General features: G+C 49.4%; 1 protein-coding gene across 4 annotated transcripts in view; it reads left to right on the top strand.

The window, feature by feature from the left end:
- The window catches only part of LOC138520847 (complement receptor type 2-like), a 309,555-nt gene that overhangs the window by 46,935 nt on the left and 245,847 nt on the right, over positions 1-16,773 (top strand). For all 4 annotated transcript variants that reach the window (XM_069633222.1, XM_069633219.1, XM_069633221.1 and 1 more), the window contains exons 3-4: positions 2,239-2,433; positions 7,194-7,311. In XM_069633222.1, coding sequence (XP_069489323.1) covers positions 2,239-2,433; positions 7,194-7,311 — 313 coding nt within the window. The remainder of the gene's footprint in view (positions 1-2,238; positions 2,434-7,193; positions 7,312-16,773) is intronic.

Raw genomic sequence — 16,773 nt, 5'->3', positions numbered from 1 at the left:
TCCGTAAATGTAGAAGCGAAGGGTGGAGTCTGGTGTTGACGGGAAGAAGATTCCAGAATCTTGGGGCATAGAAAAGGCCTTTCTTCATGTTCTTTCCTCGCTGAACTATTGACTACGTGGACTAGGGCAGTTGACCGTTGTATTGAAAAACATTGGGTGTAGCTAAACGTTTCAGACCCCTTCTCTAGCACAATCATGTATTCGCTTACTCATCACTCGCACGCTCATTCCTAACTCACTCACTAACCTCTCACTCACTCACTTCCTGTTATATCCCACTCATACACACATGGACTGAATCACTCACTTGCTCTCTCTTTACTTTGTCATCTCTTAATTCACTCCAAGATGTGTGCCCTAGTCAGGAATATTTGGGCTACTCAGGCAGTATGGTCCGATTATGAAGCTTATTTTTGGGATGTTGGCGTATCTAATGGGGGTGTGGTCTCCTACAGGAGATGCATGCTAAATGTGGAGACTTGGTCATCTGGCAGAGGTATTACAAATTAAAGTTTGGAATGGATACATTTTAAAGATGAAGTGGTAAAAATATAGTTTGAACTATGAAGTTCGAAAATAAAATAAAGTTCAAGAAAATCAAGTACTTGCTATAGGTATGTGATCCTTATGGAGTAGTAGTCCATTAGTTCCATCATGAAAAAAAACAAGAAAATACTCATGTCTCACTCAGAGCAACTCATGAGCTGCGCATAGGCTTGGAGGTAGAGGATGAGCACTGAGGTGGCAGGCCTGGCAATCTGGCAAGCTGTTGGTTATTGTTGGGCATCCTGTATGTACACTCCAATAGTATGTGGGGTGACTGAGGGGTGTATCATGAGAGGGAGAAGAAAGGGGGTGCAGGAGGGACGCTTGTTGTGTTCTGAATGAGGGTTAGATGGAAAGGATTATAAGAGTTTCTATCGATCTCTTTGCGTTGTGCGATGCTGGACATTGGGATCTGAAGCTTTGTGGAACTCTATATCGTTCTCTTTTGGCGGCTCTCGGAGGCAGTGCAGGGTTGATGCTGTGTGGAGCTCTTTTGGGGGCTAGCGTCTTTTGGAGGCTGTTCTGTGGGCTGTTTCGGGGGCTGTTCTAGGCTTTGTTGCAGGTTGTGTGAGGGGCTGTTGATAGCTGTGTGAGGGTGCGTTGGAGACCCTGTGTTGTGTGTTGCAAGCTGTTAGAGGCTGTGTACAGCTTGTGTGAAGCCTTGTATTGAGAGGCTCTGTTGGAGGCGATTCTAGACTATGATGAATATTGTGAGAAGCTTTGTCGGAGGCTATTCTAGAATCCGATGGATATTGTGAGAGGCCCTGTTTGAGGCTATACAGGTATCCGACAAACATTACATAAATAAATAATTATACAGGTACCCAACAAACATTGCATGAATAAATAAATAAACTGGGTCGTGGCTTAAAGAATATTTACTCAGCAACACTGGTCAAAACTATTTTCTGCATAGTGAAGTAACTCATCACAGTGCCATGGAAGTGGTTTAAAGTGGAATTGATATATAGTTTGGAAAAGAAGTTGCATGAAAGAAACAGGTATATTACCAGAACTATTATTTTGGCCATTTTCTGGACGTACCATGGGTCCGAACGGGTCTCCGTTTGTACCGTGTCGGGGTCCATGGTGCGTCCCTGCAAGGCACACACACTCCCCACAGTCCACTGCACCTCCCCTCCCATCACAATGCCAGCACAAAACCATGCAGTGACTAATGGCCCAGCATTAGCAGCTTCCTGCCGGCATTGTGATGGGCTGGTGTTGGCAACAGGGGGACCTAAAGTATTTTTATTGTTGTGCTTATGCCCCCACCCCACCCAAGTAGCATGAAAGAGGGCAGAGGGAGCCTCTGACTTCTGTAATGTCACATAGTACTTGTGTACTACGTGACATTACAGTCGGAAGGGGCAGCGCCAGCACCTGACCCGCGGAACTTTCACCACGGCAAATCGCCACCCCACAAACTGGGGAATTTCATCCCCTCCGGAGGCTTTAGGGACCAGGGCATTTGCGCCCCCCTGGGCTATTGCGCCCCTGGCAGCTGCCCGCCTTGCCCGGGCCAAGAAACAGGGCTGGGCACTGTATAGTGAAAGGGGTGTGGACTTCAGGGCGAGGCCTTGTCGAGTTTGGGAGGTGTGGACAAGTGCTAGGCGCCTGGGTTAGCGAATAAGGTGTGGTCTAGTGGAACATGTTGTGCTAACCTAGAGTTTTTTTAATCTTTTGCACTAGCGGGCTGTGGAGAACCACCAAACTTCCAGTATGGGGAGCTGATGGAGAAATTCCTGCTGGTGAAGGCTTTTGCAGTGGGCAGCTCCGTCACTTACAAATGTCGCCCCGGTTTTGTGCTAAAACCAAGGACCCCTAGACCCATCATAAAATGCCTTGCACCTCAAAAATGGTCGGAGCGAGCCGAGTTTTGTCAACGTGAGTATTGTCGTTCTTGTCGCTGGGCCGCATGGCTCATGTGGTCTACAAGTGGGCCGCATGGCTCATGTGGTCTACAAGTACCCGTCCACTGATGGTCTGTTGCCAAAGGCGTCCTTTACCTGAGATTGAGGTGTTCCCAAGAATAAACATGCGCAAAGTAAGGTGGCTTCAACATACATCTTTTAAATTTAATAAGAAAAACACAATAACCAATGTTTTGTATTTGTATAGTGCTTGTTAACGCTTGTAGAGCGCTATCGCCAACCCGCTGAACAGCAGTTACGTAAACAACTGCACAAGTGACAGGCAATTAAACGAGCTTTGGGAGCTGTACACTAAAATAAAACTGAAGAAAGGGGAAGGACAGATGTTGAGGGCAAAGATTCCAATGTTTGAGGGCAAGGATCCAATGTTTGAGGGCAAGGATCCAATGTTTGAGGGCAAGGATGGGGAAGGAACAAAGGTGGTACAAGAAGGTCTAGCAACAGAACGATTGATGGATTGTAACCAAAGAGGTAGTGGGGGAATTCCAAGAAATAAGAGAGGAAATGTAAGTGGGAGCCAGACCGTGCAAAAATATATGGACAGCACAGAGGACATGAAAGAGAGACATAGCGGAATGGCCAGGGAGTAAGAAGGGGAGACAGATAGCTGAGTTACAGATGGAGAGAAGAGCAGAGGGATAAGAAGAAGGTTTCTAAATCCAGGTTGTCATTCTAAGGGAGTCCCGCAGGGAGCAAGCCTGTGTTCCCAGATCAGAAAATGCCTGCAGCGGTGTGCACCCTTCTAAAGTATTTCAAACAGCTGCCGCTGGCGGGTGAGTACACACAGGGAGCTCTACAGAGTGGCTGGCGCGGGGAAACAGACCACACCATGACCTGGGATTCCTAGGGATACATGCAGTGGGTTAACTCACCAGAGAGAGGGAGAGACCTAGTTCCGTCCACTGTGAGGGAAAGACACAAATGTTCGGGGTGCTCGCTATGAGCCAACATTTTGGGCTTTCAACTTAGCACTGCCCACCTAATACTGCTGCAATGACCTAACAGCCATTCTTATTGCGTGGGAACTCATATGGCTTCCCTAAATAGGCCGCTGTTGATGCTCCTGGGGCCTGGTGCGGCGGAGAACTAGCTGCTACTTCAGTAAATTCCTGGTCCACCCCTCGCTGTGGTGGGTGTGATATGATGTCTGTGTTTGGGATGCCACCATGCACACCATGCAGTCATCAGACACTTGTGGACTTTGGGGGGGCATGACTAGGGGCCAGTCTGTATGCCGTATAACAGTGCTTCTTCACTTTTTGTGCACATGTAATCTTCGGCCACTTGCGCATGCTTCAGGCTGCTTTGACTGTGTCATGCAGACAATTTTGGTCGAATGCTATGACACGGTCTTATCACACCAACCACCCTACTCTCCTGTTTGACCCATCTGCAGTTATCCTGAACCTCCCTCACCGCCATCTTGTTTTCAGCTTCTGCCACTTGGGATTCCTGTTAGCATTTGCTGCAATAGCCCGGTCAGCCATCCCGCCTACAACACCTCCGGGCTCTACTCGGCCAGTATAGACCCGCTTTGCCTCAAGGTCCTCGTCGGTTTTGGATGATACGTCCTACATTTGAATCTCCAGTGAAAACTAGTAACCCAGAAAACCCTGGAGACCTTGATCACTGGGGTGTTGTAAAGTCTATTGCTCCTTTTGCGGCCTAGTGGCAAGCCACAATCATGGTGGCCAACTGCCCCTGTAAGCACGCCTTCTAGGCTAAGCCACAATCATGGTGGCCAACTGCCCCTGTAAGCACGCCTTCTAGGCTAAGCCACAATCATGGTGGCCAACTGCCCCTGTAAGCACGCCTTCTAGGCTAAGCCACAATCATGGTGGCCAACTGCACCTGTAAGCACGCCTTCTAGGCTAAGCCACAATCATGGTGGCCAATATGCACCTGTAAGCACGCCTTCTAGGCTAAGCCACAATCATGGTGGCCAACTGCACCTGTAAGCACGCCTTCTAGGCTGAGCCACAATCATGGAGCCACCTGTACCTGTAAGCACGCCTTTTAGGCTAGGCCACAATCATGGTGGCAACTGCACCTGTAAGCATGCCTTCTAGGCTAAGCCACAATCATGGTGGCCAACTGCACCTGTAAACACGCCTTTTAGGCTAAGCCACAATCATGGTGGTCAACTGCACCTGTAAACACGCCTTCTAGGCTGAGCCACAATCATGGTTGCCAACTGCACCTGTAAGCACGCCTTTTAGGCTAAGCCACAATCATGGTGGCCAACTGCACCTATAAGCACGCCTTCTAGGCTAAGGCACAATCATGGCGGTCAATTGCACTTGTAAGCACGCCTTCATCCTCCCTATATGCCTCACCCCTTGTGTCGGACAGTCAGTTCTCCAATTCTTAGACTACCTCTCATTGAGATGCCGCCATTTTCGACATACTTGTAGTACTTGGGGCAGGAGCAGTCAGATCTAGGATTCTTAGGCTACCTCTCCTTGAGATGCCCCCATCTTTGATAGGCTTGTAGTATTTGGGGCAGGAACAGTCAGGTCTCCAATTCTTAGGCTACCTCTCCTTGAGATGCCGCCATCTCTCACAGGCTTGTAGTCTTTGGGGCAGTAGCAGTCAGATCTAGGATTCTTAGGCTACCTCTCCTTGAGATGCCCCCATCTTTGACAGGCTTGTAGTATTTGGGGCAGGAGCAGTCAGGTCTCCAATTCTTAGGCTACCTCTCCTTGAGATGCCGCCATCTCTCACAGGCTTGTAGTCTTTGGGGCAGTAGCAGTCAGATCTAGGATGCTTAGGCTACCTTTCCTTCAGATGCACCCATCTTTGACAGGCTAGTAGTCTTTGTGGCAGGAGCAGTCAGATCTAGGATGCTTAGACTACCTCTCCTTGGGATGCCCCCATCTTTGACAGGCTTGTATTATTTGGGGCAGGAGCAGTCAGGTCTCCAATTCTTAGGCTACCTCTCCTTGAGATGCCGCCATCTCTCACAGGCTTGTAGTCTTTGGGGCAGTAGCAGTCAGATCTAGGATGCTTAGGCTACCTTTCCTTCAGATGCACCCATCTTTGACAGGCTTGTAGTCTTTAGGGCAGGAGCAGTCAGATCTAGGATGCTTAGACTACCTCTCCTTGAGATGCCCCCATCTTTGACAGGCTTGTAGTATTTGGGGCAGGAGCAGTCAGGTCTCTAATTCTTAGGCTACCTCTCCTTGAGATGCCTCCATCTCTCACAGGCTTGTAGTCTTTGGGGCAGGAGCAGTCAGATCTAGGATGCTTAGGCTACCTCTTCTTGAGATGCCACCATCTTTGACAGGCTTGTAGTCTTTGGGGCAGGAGCAGTCAGATCTAGGATGCTTAGACTACCTCTCCTTGAGATGCCCCCATCTTTGACAGGCTTGTAGTATTTGGGGCAGGAGCAGTCAGGTCTCTAATTCTTAGGCTACCTCTCCTTGAGATGCCTCCATCTCTCACAGACTTGTAGTCTTTGGGGCAGGAGCAGTCAGATCTAGGATTCTTAGGCTACCTCACCTTGAGATGCCGCCATCTCTGACAGGCTTGTAGTCTTTGGGGCAGGAGCAGTCAGATCTAGGATTCTTAGGCTACCTCTCCTTGAGATGCTGCCATCTTTGACAGGTGTGTAGTATTTGGGGCAGGAGCAGTCAGATCTAGGATTCTTAGTGTGCCTCTCCTTGAGATGCCGCCATCTCTCAGAGGATTGTAGTCTTTGGGGCAGGAGCAGTCAGATCTAGGATGCTTAGACTACCTCTCCTTGAGATGCCGCCATCTCTGACAGGCGTGTAGTATTTGGGGCAGGAGCAGTCAGATCTAGGATTCTTAGGCTACCTCGCCTTGAGATGCCGCCATCTTTGACAGGCGTGTAGTATTTGGGGCAGGAGCAGTCAGATCTAGGATTCTTAGTCTACCTCTCCTTGAGATGCCGCCATCTCTCACAGGATTGTAGTCTTTGGGGCAGGAGCAGTCAGATCTAGGATTCTTAGGCTACCTCTCCTTGAGATGCCGCCATCTCTGACAGGCTTGTAGTCTTTGGGGCAGGAGCAGTCAGATCTAGGATTCTTAGGCTACTTCTCCTTGAGATGCCGCCATCTTTGACCCATCTTTGACAGGCTTGTAGTATTTGGGGCAGGAGCAGTCAGATCTCTGATTCGCCCATCAAGCGTGTCCTGTTTGGAAATCAGGTGACTTCCCGATAGCTCGCCCGCCAGCGCTGCCCTTTCGTATCTACTCCATCAACATCCAGATCTGCAAACAGCAAAGGTTGACCGTATTTCCCGAAAGCTGTATTTATTGAGAGTGCAAAAGGAGGGCTCTTTGTTTGCTTTGGCCCGGGAGGCAAAATCGAGAGGCCATTGCCACGAGCCAAAAATGAACAAAATCCACAAACTCTACTGATCAGATAATGGGAGACAATGATAACTAGCAGGACGACCAAGCCCAGTCCGACATGTTGTCGTAAACTGAGACTGCGTACCTATTCAAAGGAGATGTGCCTTTGGCAAAAGACTGCTATTAGGGTGAGGTCTTGGCCCCCTTCCAGCCTGATGTCACCCAACCACCCTCATGTGCCGAATATTAAAATTGGGATATTTTTGCCTTCTTCATTGTCACTTTCATTGTTTTCTGTACAAGTCATTTAGTTATTTTGCCTTTTCAGTTTCAGAATTGCTCCTTTTCAGGTGTATGGTCATTTCTTCTCATTCAAAGCTGTGTCTTTGCTTCTAGGGCGGGATTGTGGGAACCCCGGGGAACCGCAGAATGGAAGAGTTCACTTGAAGGATGGAGAAGATGATATACCAGACACCTATTTTGGTTCAGCGGCCACCTTCAGCTGCCTCACAGGGCAAGTTGCACCGTTCATACTCACAGTTTCTCTTGTATTTTGAGCCTACCTGCTGTAACTCAGGGCACAACATGAACATCTATAAGCAATACAAGCATTTACTGCTGGATGGTTCATTTTCATGAAGGCTTTGGGGATCTACCCACCCCCCTGCTAACTAATTGTAAAAGGCATTTCCATGCTGTCCCAATTGCAACCCTGAACTGCTTGATTTGTATTGAATGGCTCACTTTTAGCTGTAAAGTCCTAATCCAAGACTAAAAACTGTGTTGGCCTACAGATCCCAGTGTCCCTCACCCCTGGCTATACCGGCAGGGGCTGATGGAAGGTGTAGGCTAACTCATCTTGAGGGTGACAGCTTGCCTATATCTTTTTAGCCGCTCACCCCTGTCTGCAAGTGATTTTCCATCGCCTTCGTTTGCACCACTTTCCGGCCCATGATGTCACAGAGAACACCAATGCCCTACTGATGATGTCGCAGGAAGTGAGCGGAATGGAAACAGTCAGGCCGTTGTTTTGAAATCGCCATGAGGGTCATCTCAGGACACATCTTGGAGCCTTCCTTCTTTCACGCCAACCTATTCAAAGACATCTGACTCCTTTTGGGGGAAGCACCACTGTCCAGTTGCTTCATTAATAATTGTACCTAAAGACAGTGTGCCACCAATTATCGGCTATTAATAATGAGGGCCTATTTTTGTAGATCACGCTGAAACCCGCGAGCATGCAAGCTATTTATTAACACTGCCTAGGGCCACTGGGCTCGCAAGGGTGAACGTTTGGGATGTGCCAGCCAGGATTTTGTTCTTCAAGTTAGGGATTTCTGAGTTCTTTTTCCAAAAGCTGATCAGAAAAGCAATGGAATGCCAGACAAAATTCCTACCATCTTGTACAAAACCTCACAAAATGTGTTCCTATAGTATGTCTTTTTTCTGAACATTTTTGGTTGTAAAAACAATTGATTGAAATGCAATGGAAGAAAGTTGTTAGCTCATAATAAACTTGTGATATATATGCTAGCCGTATATAACGTCGCCGGGAAAAGGTCCTGGTGACATTATATAGGGCACCATATATATATATAGGGACAGGGGAGCGGGAGTTGTGGGGGTGTGGTCCCCTTGAAAAAAAAAAAGGTTTTGAGGCTTGCGGGGGTGTCTCCCGTCTCCTCAAAAAACGGCCACTTTTCGGCGACCAGTAATTGTAGTCAGGCAATTGCACAGAAGGGCCTGTACCTACAACCTGTTAATGAGCTACAGGTGCATAAATGAATGTATGTCAAATGCCATATCCTCATCCACAATACTATGGTTGGTCCCTGTATAATTCCCTATATTTAGGTTGAAATTGCCACCCATCAGGTGTTTGCTATTTAAAGAGCGATCTTTATAGTTCCTGAGGTCCTCCATTACCTCCGACAAAGCTTGGAGCAGTTCTCGGGTGCTACTGTCACGGGTTGCATTATAAAAATTGCTATGCGACAGACACTGCCATCCACTGGCATCACGTCTACTATCGGCAGAGTCAGGGAGGTATAGAACAAACGATACCCCCTAAGTTTAAGCGAGTGCGCCAAGTATGTTGCAAGACCTCCACGGCTCCTGCCATGAGCCGACGCTGCTGCCTTGGCTGTGTAGACCTCAAAGCCCGGCAACTCTATCGCATCCAGATCCCATTTCTCCTGGAGAAGCAAGATCTCCATGTCTCCTAGAAACATCATGAAATCAGGATCCTTAAGCTTTGTGTTTAGTTCAGCCACATTCCAGGAGACAACCCTCATGGTTTGCATGATCCGTTTCCTAGCATTAGGGTCCAGAAGGGGCGACATACATCATACACTCATACACAGCGTCTTTTGCTCTGGATGTTAGCATGCATGGAGGTGGTCGTCTCAAAACATTTTCCAAGGCTGCTTAACTCGGGCCCATTACATTTTCAGTAACTAGTTGCCTATCCAACCTCGCCTGTTCGGGGTTGTGTGTTTGCGTGCGTGATCGAGAGGTCTCCTTGATGGTGCAAAGTGGCATGAGCCAAGTGTCATGTAGATGGCATGTGATGTGTGGCTCATCCCGGTAAACCTCCATGCCTCTAAGTGCCAGTTCATCTGCACAGTTCAATATGGCTGCTCGTAGGTGTTGTTTCATCATCCCACATCTGACATTGCAGCTGCCACAGAACATACAGTCCGATAGAATTCACTGAGAAGATCTTAAAGGTTAGGTCGTTGATTCCCAGGGTCTCTGATCTCACCTTTACCAATGTTCTCTTATAAGAGTTTTTATTTCTGTGAGTTCTTCCCTTAGAACAACAAATGATATTACCCTCTCTCCAGCAGCCAGGAGATCCACTCAATCGCTCTCAGTAATCTTAGTCTCAGGGTCTTTGGGCCTCATTCCAAGTGTGGCGGTCCGGCGACAAGGGTGACGGCAAGCTTACCGGCACCCTTATTTCCTGACCGCAACCCTTATTTCCTGACCGCCACACTACGAGTCTGCCTGCAGGGGCCGCTGCGCCCAGCAGGGTCAGACCAGCCGGGCTCAAAGGCCCCTGCAGGCAGACTTTTATACTGAAGCACCGGCACCTTTAGCAACGGTGGCGGTGCTTCCGTTTCCCCACTCCCATGGAGTCCGATTGGACTCCACGGGAATGGGGAGTTACCGAAACTGCCTTCTGACTTCTCACGCTACTTGTAATATCCCGGTGGCACCTGGAAGTCAGGCGGCGGATTCAGTGTTTCCGGGTCGGCGGCAACGCACCAGTGGCACCGGCTTGTTACCGCCGACCTCGGAATGAGTCCCTTTATCTTAATTTCCATTTGCATGTTAATTTCCCTGATTTCCCAGATTCTCGTTGGTTTTCATCAATGTTCATGAATTCCGTACCAGGTGCACAATCTTTATTGTTTGCGATAGTGATCAAGGGTTTATCTGGCTGCAATACGTTTAATCCATTTCTCATTTCCTTGGGTATCGTCCACTGTTTTCTGATCTGTTGGGGCTGTAAACTCGGGGGTGGCCTTGTCACAAAAGGGACATGGGAAACGGCTCCTGGGGCCACCCAGATGTTGCATAAGCCATTCCAGGGAGCCTTCTACAGGCATTTTAGTGGTTTCCAATTGACATCCTTTGGTGTTGATGCACAGGCCTGTAATTCACGTTGTGTCTGTGTTCCAGCTTCTGTTACAGCAGGTTGTTTAGTGTCCTTGGGTATCTGCGGAGCACCACCCCTTAGGAGTTTGAGGATACTCTCAATGCACTTGTCCACACGCTGCTCGTCCTTAATATGTAGGTCTTGCATCTTGCGGATCACATCCTTAATATCATCTTTTGACAATGTGATGTAATTCTGCCAAGGCTCTAGTAATCCCACCCCATTCACCCCCCCATTTTCATTCAGGGTCTCAGGTCCATCGCTGATGGTATACACATTTTTGTCATTTCCTCTCTGGGAGCAGGGGGATTGAGTGGGCGGAGCACGAGAGTGTCTGTCCTGTGTTTGTTTAGACTTTGCACATAAATTCGGATGGGGCCAATCCCCTCCGGAGGACAAAGTATTAGAGCATGGAGTCCTCTTTGAAGGGCCTTGCACATTTTGTCTTCTTGCATTGTTTCCATATTCTTCTTGTGTATGTCCACCGCTAACTCCCTCCATGTTTTCCATGGGATCTATAATCAGTTCCTCAATCAAAGGGACTGCTGATTTATAGCTTATGATCTCACACTCTTGATATACTCCTTTTTCTGGTGTTCTGGCCAGGCTCTTTGTCAGACTCTGTAATCATACTCATGCCCATGCCCAAACGCCCTACCACCATAAGCGAGTTACTTTTCTCGATACTCCATGAGTCATTGGCCATATTTCCTCTTGGGAACTCTGCACGTTCTTCGTGCGTATTGGTGGTGGTAAGTTCTACTGGTCCCAAGCAGTTTTCCGCATAGTATCGGTCTATTGATCTCTCCTGCGCTTCCAAGAACGATCTATCCGAGGGACCCAATCCCATAGCACCTACTGATCTCATCGGCTCAGGTTCCGGGGAAGTTGGAAAAACAGAAGTGGGGCAGATGTGCCCAGTGTGGATGATAGAGGAGAAACCTCCATTTGGAGGTGGGAATAGACTATCAGATCGGTAGGGGGCCGAGGAGCTTCCTGGCGTATCGGGACACTCCGTTCTTCTGGTGCGTCCCCAACCTCCCAACGATTGCCCTAGGTGGGGGCCGCTGTATGTCTGTTACATCTACTATCTCTCCTTTTTTCTCTCTGTGAGCAGTCGGAATAGTCACAGTGGGACGAGGTGAGGGTTGGGCGGCAGGAGCATCAGGGACATCTGCAAATCCCTTAAATGGCGTCTTGCCTGGGCATTTTCTTAGGGCCCATTTAATAGTTGTTTGATAACGTTTGCTGACTGATTCCACTGATTTCACTGATTAGTGCAGAGCACGCATGGATGTAAGTAGACTCGCCGGCTTGGCCACTCTTGGTGCCCCCTCCTCTTTGACCTGGTCTTTGCCACCATGTTAGAGGGTAGGGTAGGAAGGTAGGTAGGTGATTGCAGAAAGTGTACACCACTCTACGGCAGTCAGTCGGTCTATCGCAGCTTGTGGGTTTATTGGGCGCAGGCCGGGCACAAGCTCAGTCACTAGTCACTAGTCACCACAGGGGTAACTCAGGGTTTAACAAAAGCTCCAAATCCTGCAGGTTGTTGTAATTGCAGCTTTCTATGGGATGCAGACCTATTGTGCTTCCAAAGCGTATGAACGCGTGGGCATAGGCAGGACTGAAACTCAAGGACTTGAGGATTCAGAAAGGAGGAGAGATTATAGGAGATTATGGGCTATGGAGTTGTAGGGGGTTGTTGCCACACTAATCGTCCATTGAAGCCCAAAACGTATACGCAGCAAGGATAACGGCCGCTCAAAAAGGGAAAGGCTGGGTGAGTCCCAAAGGTCATTGCATGACAACCCACCCATCCCCCAAACCAAGAAGACAAAGCCAAGGCGGGTCACTTTTGTGTAGGGATTTCATAGAGTCCTCGGGTCCATGGGGTATGCAATCACGAAGGGATTCATTACAAACAGGTAACATGTAGTATTTTATAACCCCCTTAACTGTCTAAGCGAATAGTGTGATGCCGGAAATGCATCTGAGGGACAGGGCCTCTGAATCCTTGTCCTTTTTCTGTTTTTACCGTGTGTTCTGTCATGTTTTCTGCCCAGGAGTCCATGAGGGACTCCTGGCAGTGCAGCTCTCTTTTGGTTTGGTGAACAGACCCATGGGATACCCTTATGGCACCCATGGGTAGGGGTACAACCCTGTGCCCCTAGTGTATGTTTTTGGGCACCTGTGGGTGGCCCACAGAGCAGGGTATGGGCTGGTGGCAGCTCCATGCTGAATTTGACAGGTGCTCTGGGTGTCCTCCATTTTGGGATACCCAGGCCCTGCCATTGGAATCAGTTGATTCCTGATAGGAAACAAGATGGCCCCTGTGGCCTCTTGCTTTCTATTGCCTGTTATCTTGTTTTTCCCAAAGTCCTGGGAAGCCCTGACTCTGTCCCTTCCCCCTGACTGGCTGTTGGGTGGAAGTTCCATATATGGTGTTGTTGTAAAGGCCCAGCTAGACTGACTGGAGCCTTCCCAGTGACTGTATGTTATGGGTACCTCCTGTGGGTGGGACCTGGGTGAATGGAGTGTGTGACCAATATACACTCCTTGTTGTGGTTGTCTGGTTTCTGGCATGAGAGACAAAGACTGAGACAGCCCTGCCCGAAACTGGCCTGAATGCAGTGTGTAGTGTTGAATGGCTGGGTACTTGTCCCAATCCACATTCCTTGTTGTGAGTGTCTGAAAGGGAGGAGTGTGGCCTGAATGCACTGTGTGCCTGATTGGCTGACTGACTGCATGAATGCCCTTCTGTGTGATTGGCTGCTGTGTGTGTGCCAGCAGTGTGGATGAGAGACAGAATAGTATATCTGGGGACCTCTCACCACTGGAAATTGTTCAGAAGCATTCAGAAGCTGAGTCTCCACTCAAGAGTAACTGGATTTGCTGATCCTCGACGTCCAGCTGGAAGAAGAAGACTTGCTGTGGCATTTGCTTCGACGGAACTGAAGGTTGTCGAAATCGTCGAGGACTGACCCGAGAGAGGACCTGGTAAGGCGCCCTCTTCCCGTGCTCCGAGGGACCATCGAGCACCGCTGAATCTTCGCCGAAGCGCCCTGGAAGTCAGACCCTCGAAAGGCTGCCGACCCGAGACGGGACCGCCGAGGAGATCGAAGTGAAGCACCCGGACATCGACGCTGTCGAAGTCCATTGCCGTCGACCAGGGTTCGCAGGTCTGTGTAACCGCTGGAGGCCCGTCGAAGTTGTGTTGCCCAGCCGTGGGAACCACTTGACGCCGTGCCGCCGACGACCGGAGCCGTCCGCTCCTTGCCTAAGAACGTTTCAATCGAAGGACTCCCTCGACCGCATCGTCGACCGCTTATCCTGCCGGAGAAAGTCGAGGACGACCAACGCGCCGAGGAGAAACCTGCCGGTGGGTTTCCCGCCACCCAACGACCTCAAAGACTCGAGCGACTCGACGCCCTTGCTGGGCTCCCGTCTCTACAATCTTTGCGGTCCAGAACTATTGTCATCGAGGTGCCCCGCACACCTCCGCCGTGCAGGACGCCGACGCCCCGACGCCGACGAGCACCGCTCGGACGAAGCTGCCGCCTCTTCGACATCGTTCTACCTCGTTCGTCGACGGACGTTCGACGCCCCGTGCCTCCCGCTTGAAAGGGAAGGCATTCAAGAAGGGCCGTCGATTCCCCGTCGCCGAACCCCGAGGTCTTCGACGTTTCTCGACGCCTCTCGACGATCCGTGACTCCTGCTTAAAAGGGGGTCATTCAAGAAGGATCTGTCGACGCCTCTTCGAAGAACTCGACTCCACCAGGTACATTGGGGGGGTAAAAAACATTGTAGGAGAGAATAAGACTGTTGAACAATATATGGACTGGGCTTGTGTCATATCCCTTTATTTTACAGGTTGCCCAGGTGGGGGGATCTCCACACAGAACTGTGTCCAGTGGTAGGGGCCAGTATTCTGCCTATTGTTTCAACCCTCTGTTATCTCTCCTCTCTCTATTGCTGGTTTCCTTCTTATTGATCCGCGTGCCATTGCTACAGTATTGTGAATGCACTGTTATGAGGTCTAATATTAGTGGTACCACTTTAGAATTGTAGATATTTATCATTATTGGTTTTCCTGAGCACAAAGTGCGTTGTTGTGATAAGAGTACATAACCCTTGAATATTAATTATATAAAGACTGTGTTTTCAGTAATACAGTGTGTGGACATTCCTTTGTGGGGGCTTGGGGATACACTGTACTTAAGAACCAGCCTGCATCACCTCCTGAGAAGCTAGGCCTTGATTGCTCGTCCATCGCTACCGTAATCGAGAATCTTGGCTGGGGTCTTCTGTGCCTCTCCTCTACCATATAGAGAGCGGAAGTACAGACCCCCCCACCGGTCTTGACAAGCTGGTGGCAGCGGTGGGATGCTTATGGTTTTAAGACTCAGTGTATAACCGTGCCACTTACAAAATATCCGCACTTTATTAGATTAAGGTTTGGGTGTGTACCAAATAACTGCATTACAGGCAATGGAGCCCATTGCAAATGGTAAATTGACTCGGATGAGCTTAGAGGCTCTCCAGAGTGCTTGTGAAGCCAGGGAGTTGGACTTTGTGGATAAGTCTAGGGCTGAGCTGATAGCTGCCCTGGTGGACTACCAGACTGATGGTGAAACCCTTGATGAAGGGGGGGATGCAACCAGTGAGGACTCTGCCCCTGGGGTTGTCGCTGAATCTGTTTCTGGGAATGCCACCATTCCTGCTGCCTCTGTTCCAAACCCCAGCAATTCCATGGAACTTGAGTTATTAAGGATGAAATTGGCCTTTGAATATCGCAAGTTGGAAATAGAAGCTGAGCTTAAGAAAGAGGAGCTGGCACAGCAAGTGGAACTCAAGAATAGGGATCTTGCGCTCAAAGACAAGGACACTGAATGTCAGAGAATCCAGCTAGAGAGAGCTAGAGTGGAGACTTCAGCTAGACCAATTGAGAGTGGCAGGTCCCCAGCCACCAAGTTTATGAAAGATTTGGTTGGTGTGTTTGTGGAGGGTTCAGATATCCTCCAATGGATTGAAGCGTTTGAAATGGCTTGTGCAATTCATGATGTAGATAAAAGAGATTGGGCTAAGTGTTTGTTAAGCAGAGTGCCTCAAACTGGATATGACTGTATTCTGAAGCTGAGTGTGGAAGAAAGGGGTCAGTATGAGTGTATGAAGTCTGCTTTGATTGCCAAGTTTGGCAAGACACCTGCCCAATACCTTAAAAGGTTCAGGGAATTTAAGAAAAGAGAGAATGTGTCTTGGGTTGACTGGGTGAGTACTGCGCACATGAACATGATGGGGTGGATTGATGGATACAAGGTGAAAACTTTTGTTGAGTTGTCCCACCTCTTGTTTTTTGAGCATTTTTCTGAAGCCTGTTCACCAGAGCTGCGTCAGTATGTGGCTGACCAGAACATTTTGGACCCCTTTAAGCTGGCTAGGTTGGCTGACAAGTGGGTCTCCCACCGGGTGTCCCCTAAGGACTCCAGTGGGAAGGACAAGGACAAAGAAAAGGGGGCCTCTCAGAAAGCTGAGGAGTCCCAAAAGCAGTCACAGTCGGGTAAACCAAAACCTTCCTCTCCTAAGACCCAAAAATCTAGTGGGGATAAGTCCTCTGTGGGTGGGAATAAGAGTAGTGGTCCACCTGCTGCAAAGCAGGCTCCCAGTGGTTCCAGTACCGTACCCCGCACTCCTGGCACTTGTTGGGATTGTGGGGCTCTGGATCACAAAAGGGGTGACCCCAAGTGTAAAGGTAAGGCACTTGGAGTACAGGCTGTCAGCCTGACCTACCCTTACCCCGTGTCTGAGGTGGAGGCCACTGTCCTCCCCTCCTCTACAGGAATCACATTTGGTGCTCCAGTAGAGATTTCCTTAGTGTCCCTTGGGGCCTGGGACCAGTACGCAGAAGTACTGGCGACTATCCCACAGAACACCCGTAGATTTTTGAGAAGTGTCCTCTTGAATGGCCAGCCTTCTACTGGTTTGAGAGACACTGGGGCAAGCATGACAGTGGTGGACAGGACCCTGCTCAAGCCAGAGGACTATGAAGGTGCTCCTCTGCAAACCACCAGGTTAGCTGGTGGGCCTCCCAAATTATCGCCTGTAGCCCTAGTCACACTCATGATTGGAGACAAGACAGCAAAGCTTCCTGTCCTGGTTCAGGACAATGTCCCTGCTAACATTCTGTTAGGAAATGATCTAGTAGAGTTGGGGTTGATCTCGGATGGTCTTCCCATGACTGCTGCTGCAGTCACTAGGTCACAGGTGACACCGGGTCTGGCTGTGAGTCAGGTATCCGAGCCAAAGGCGAGGCC

This window comes from Ambystoma mexicanum, chromosome 13 (genome assembly GCF_040938575.1).
Source record: "Ambystoma mexicanum isolate Mex_15411 chromosome 13, UKY_AmexF1_1, whole genome shotgun sequence".
NCBI classification, from domain to species: Eukaryota; Metazoa; Chordata; class Amphibia; order Caudata; family Ambystomatidae; genus Ambystoma; species Ambystoma mexicanum.
The sequence above is the reverse complement of the archived record's forward strand: the minus strand, read 5'-3'. Positions and strand labels throughout refer to the sequence as shown.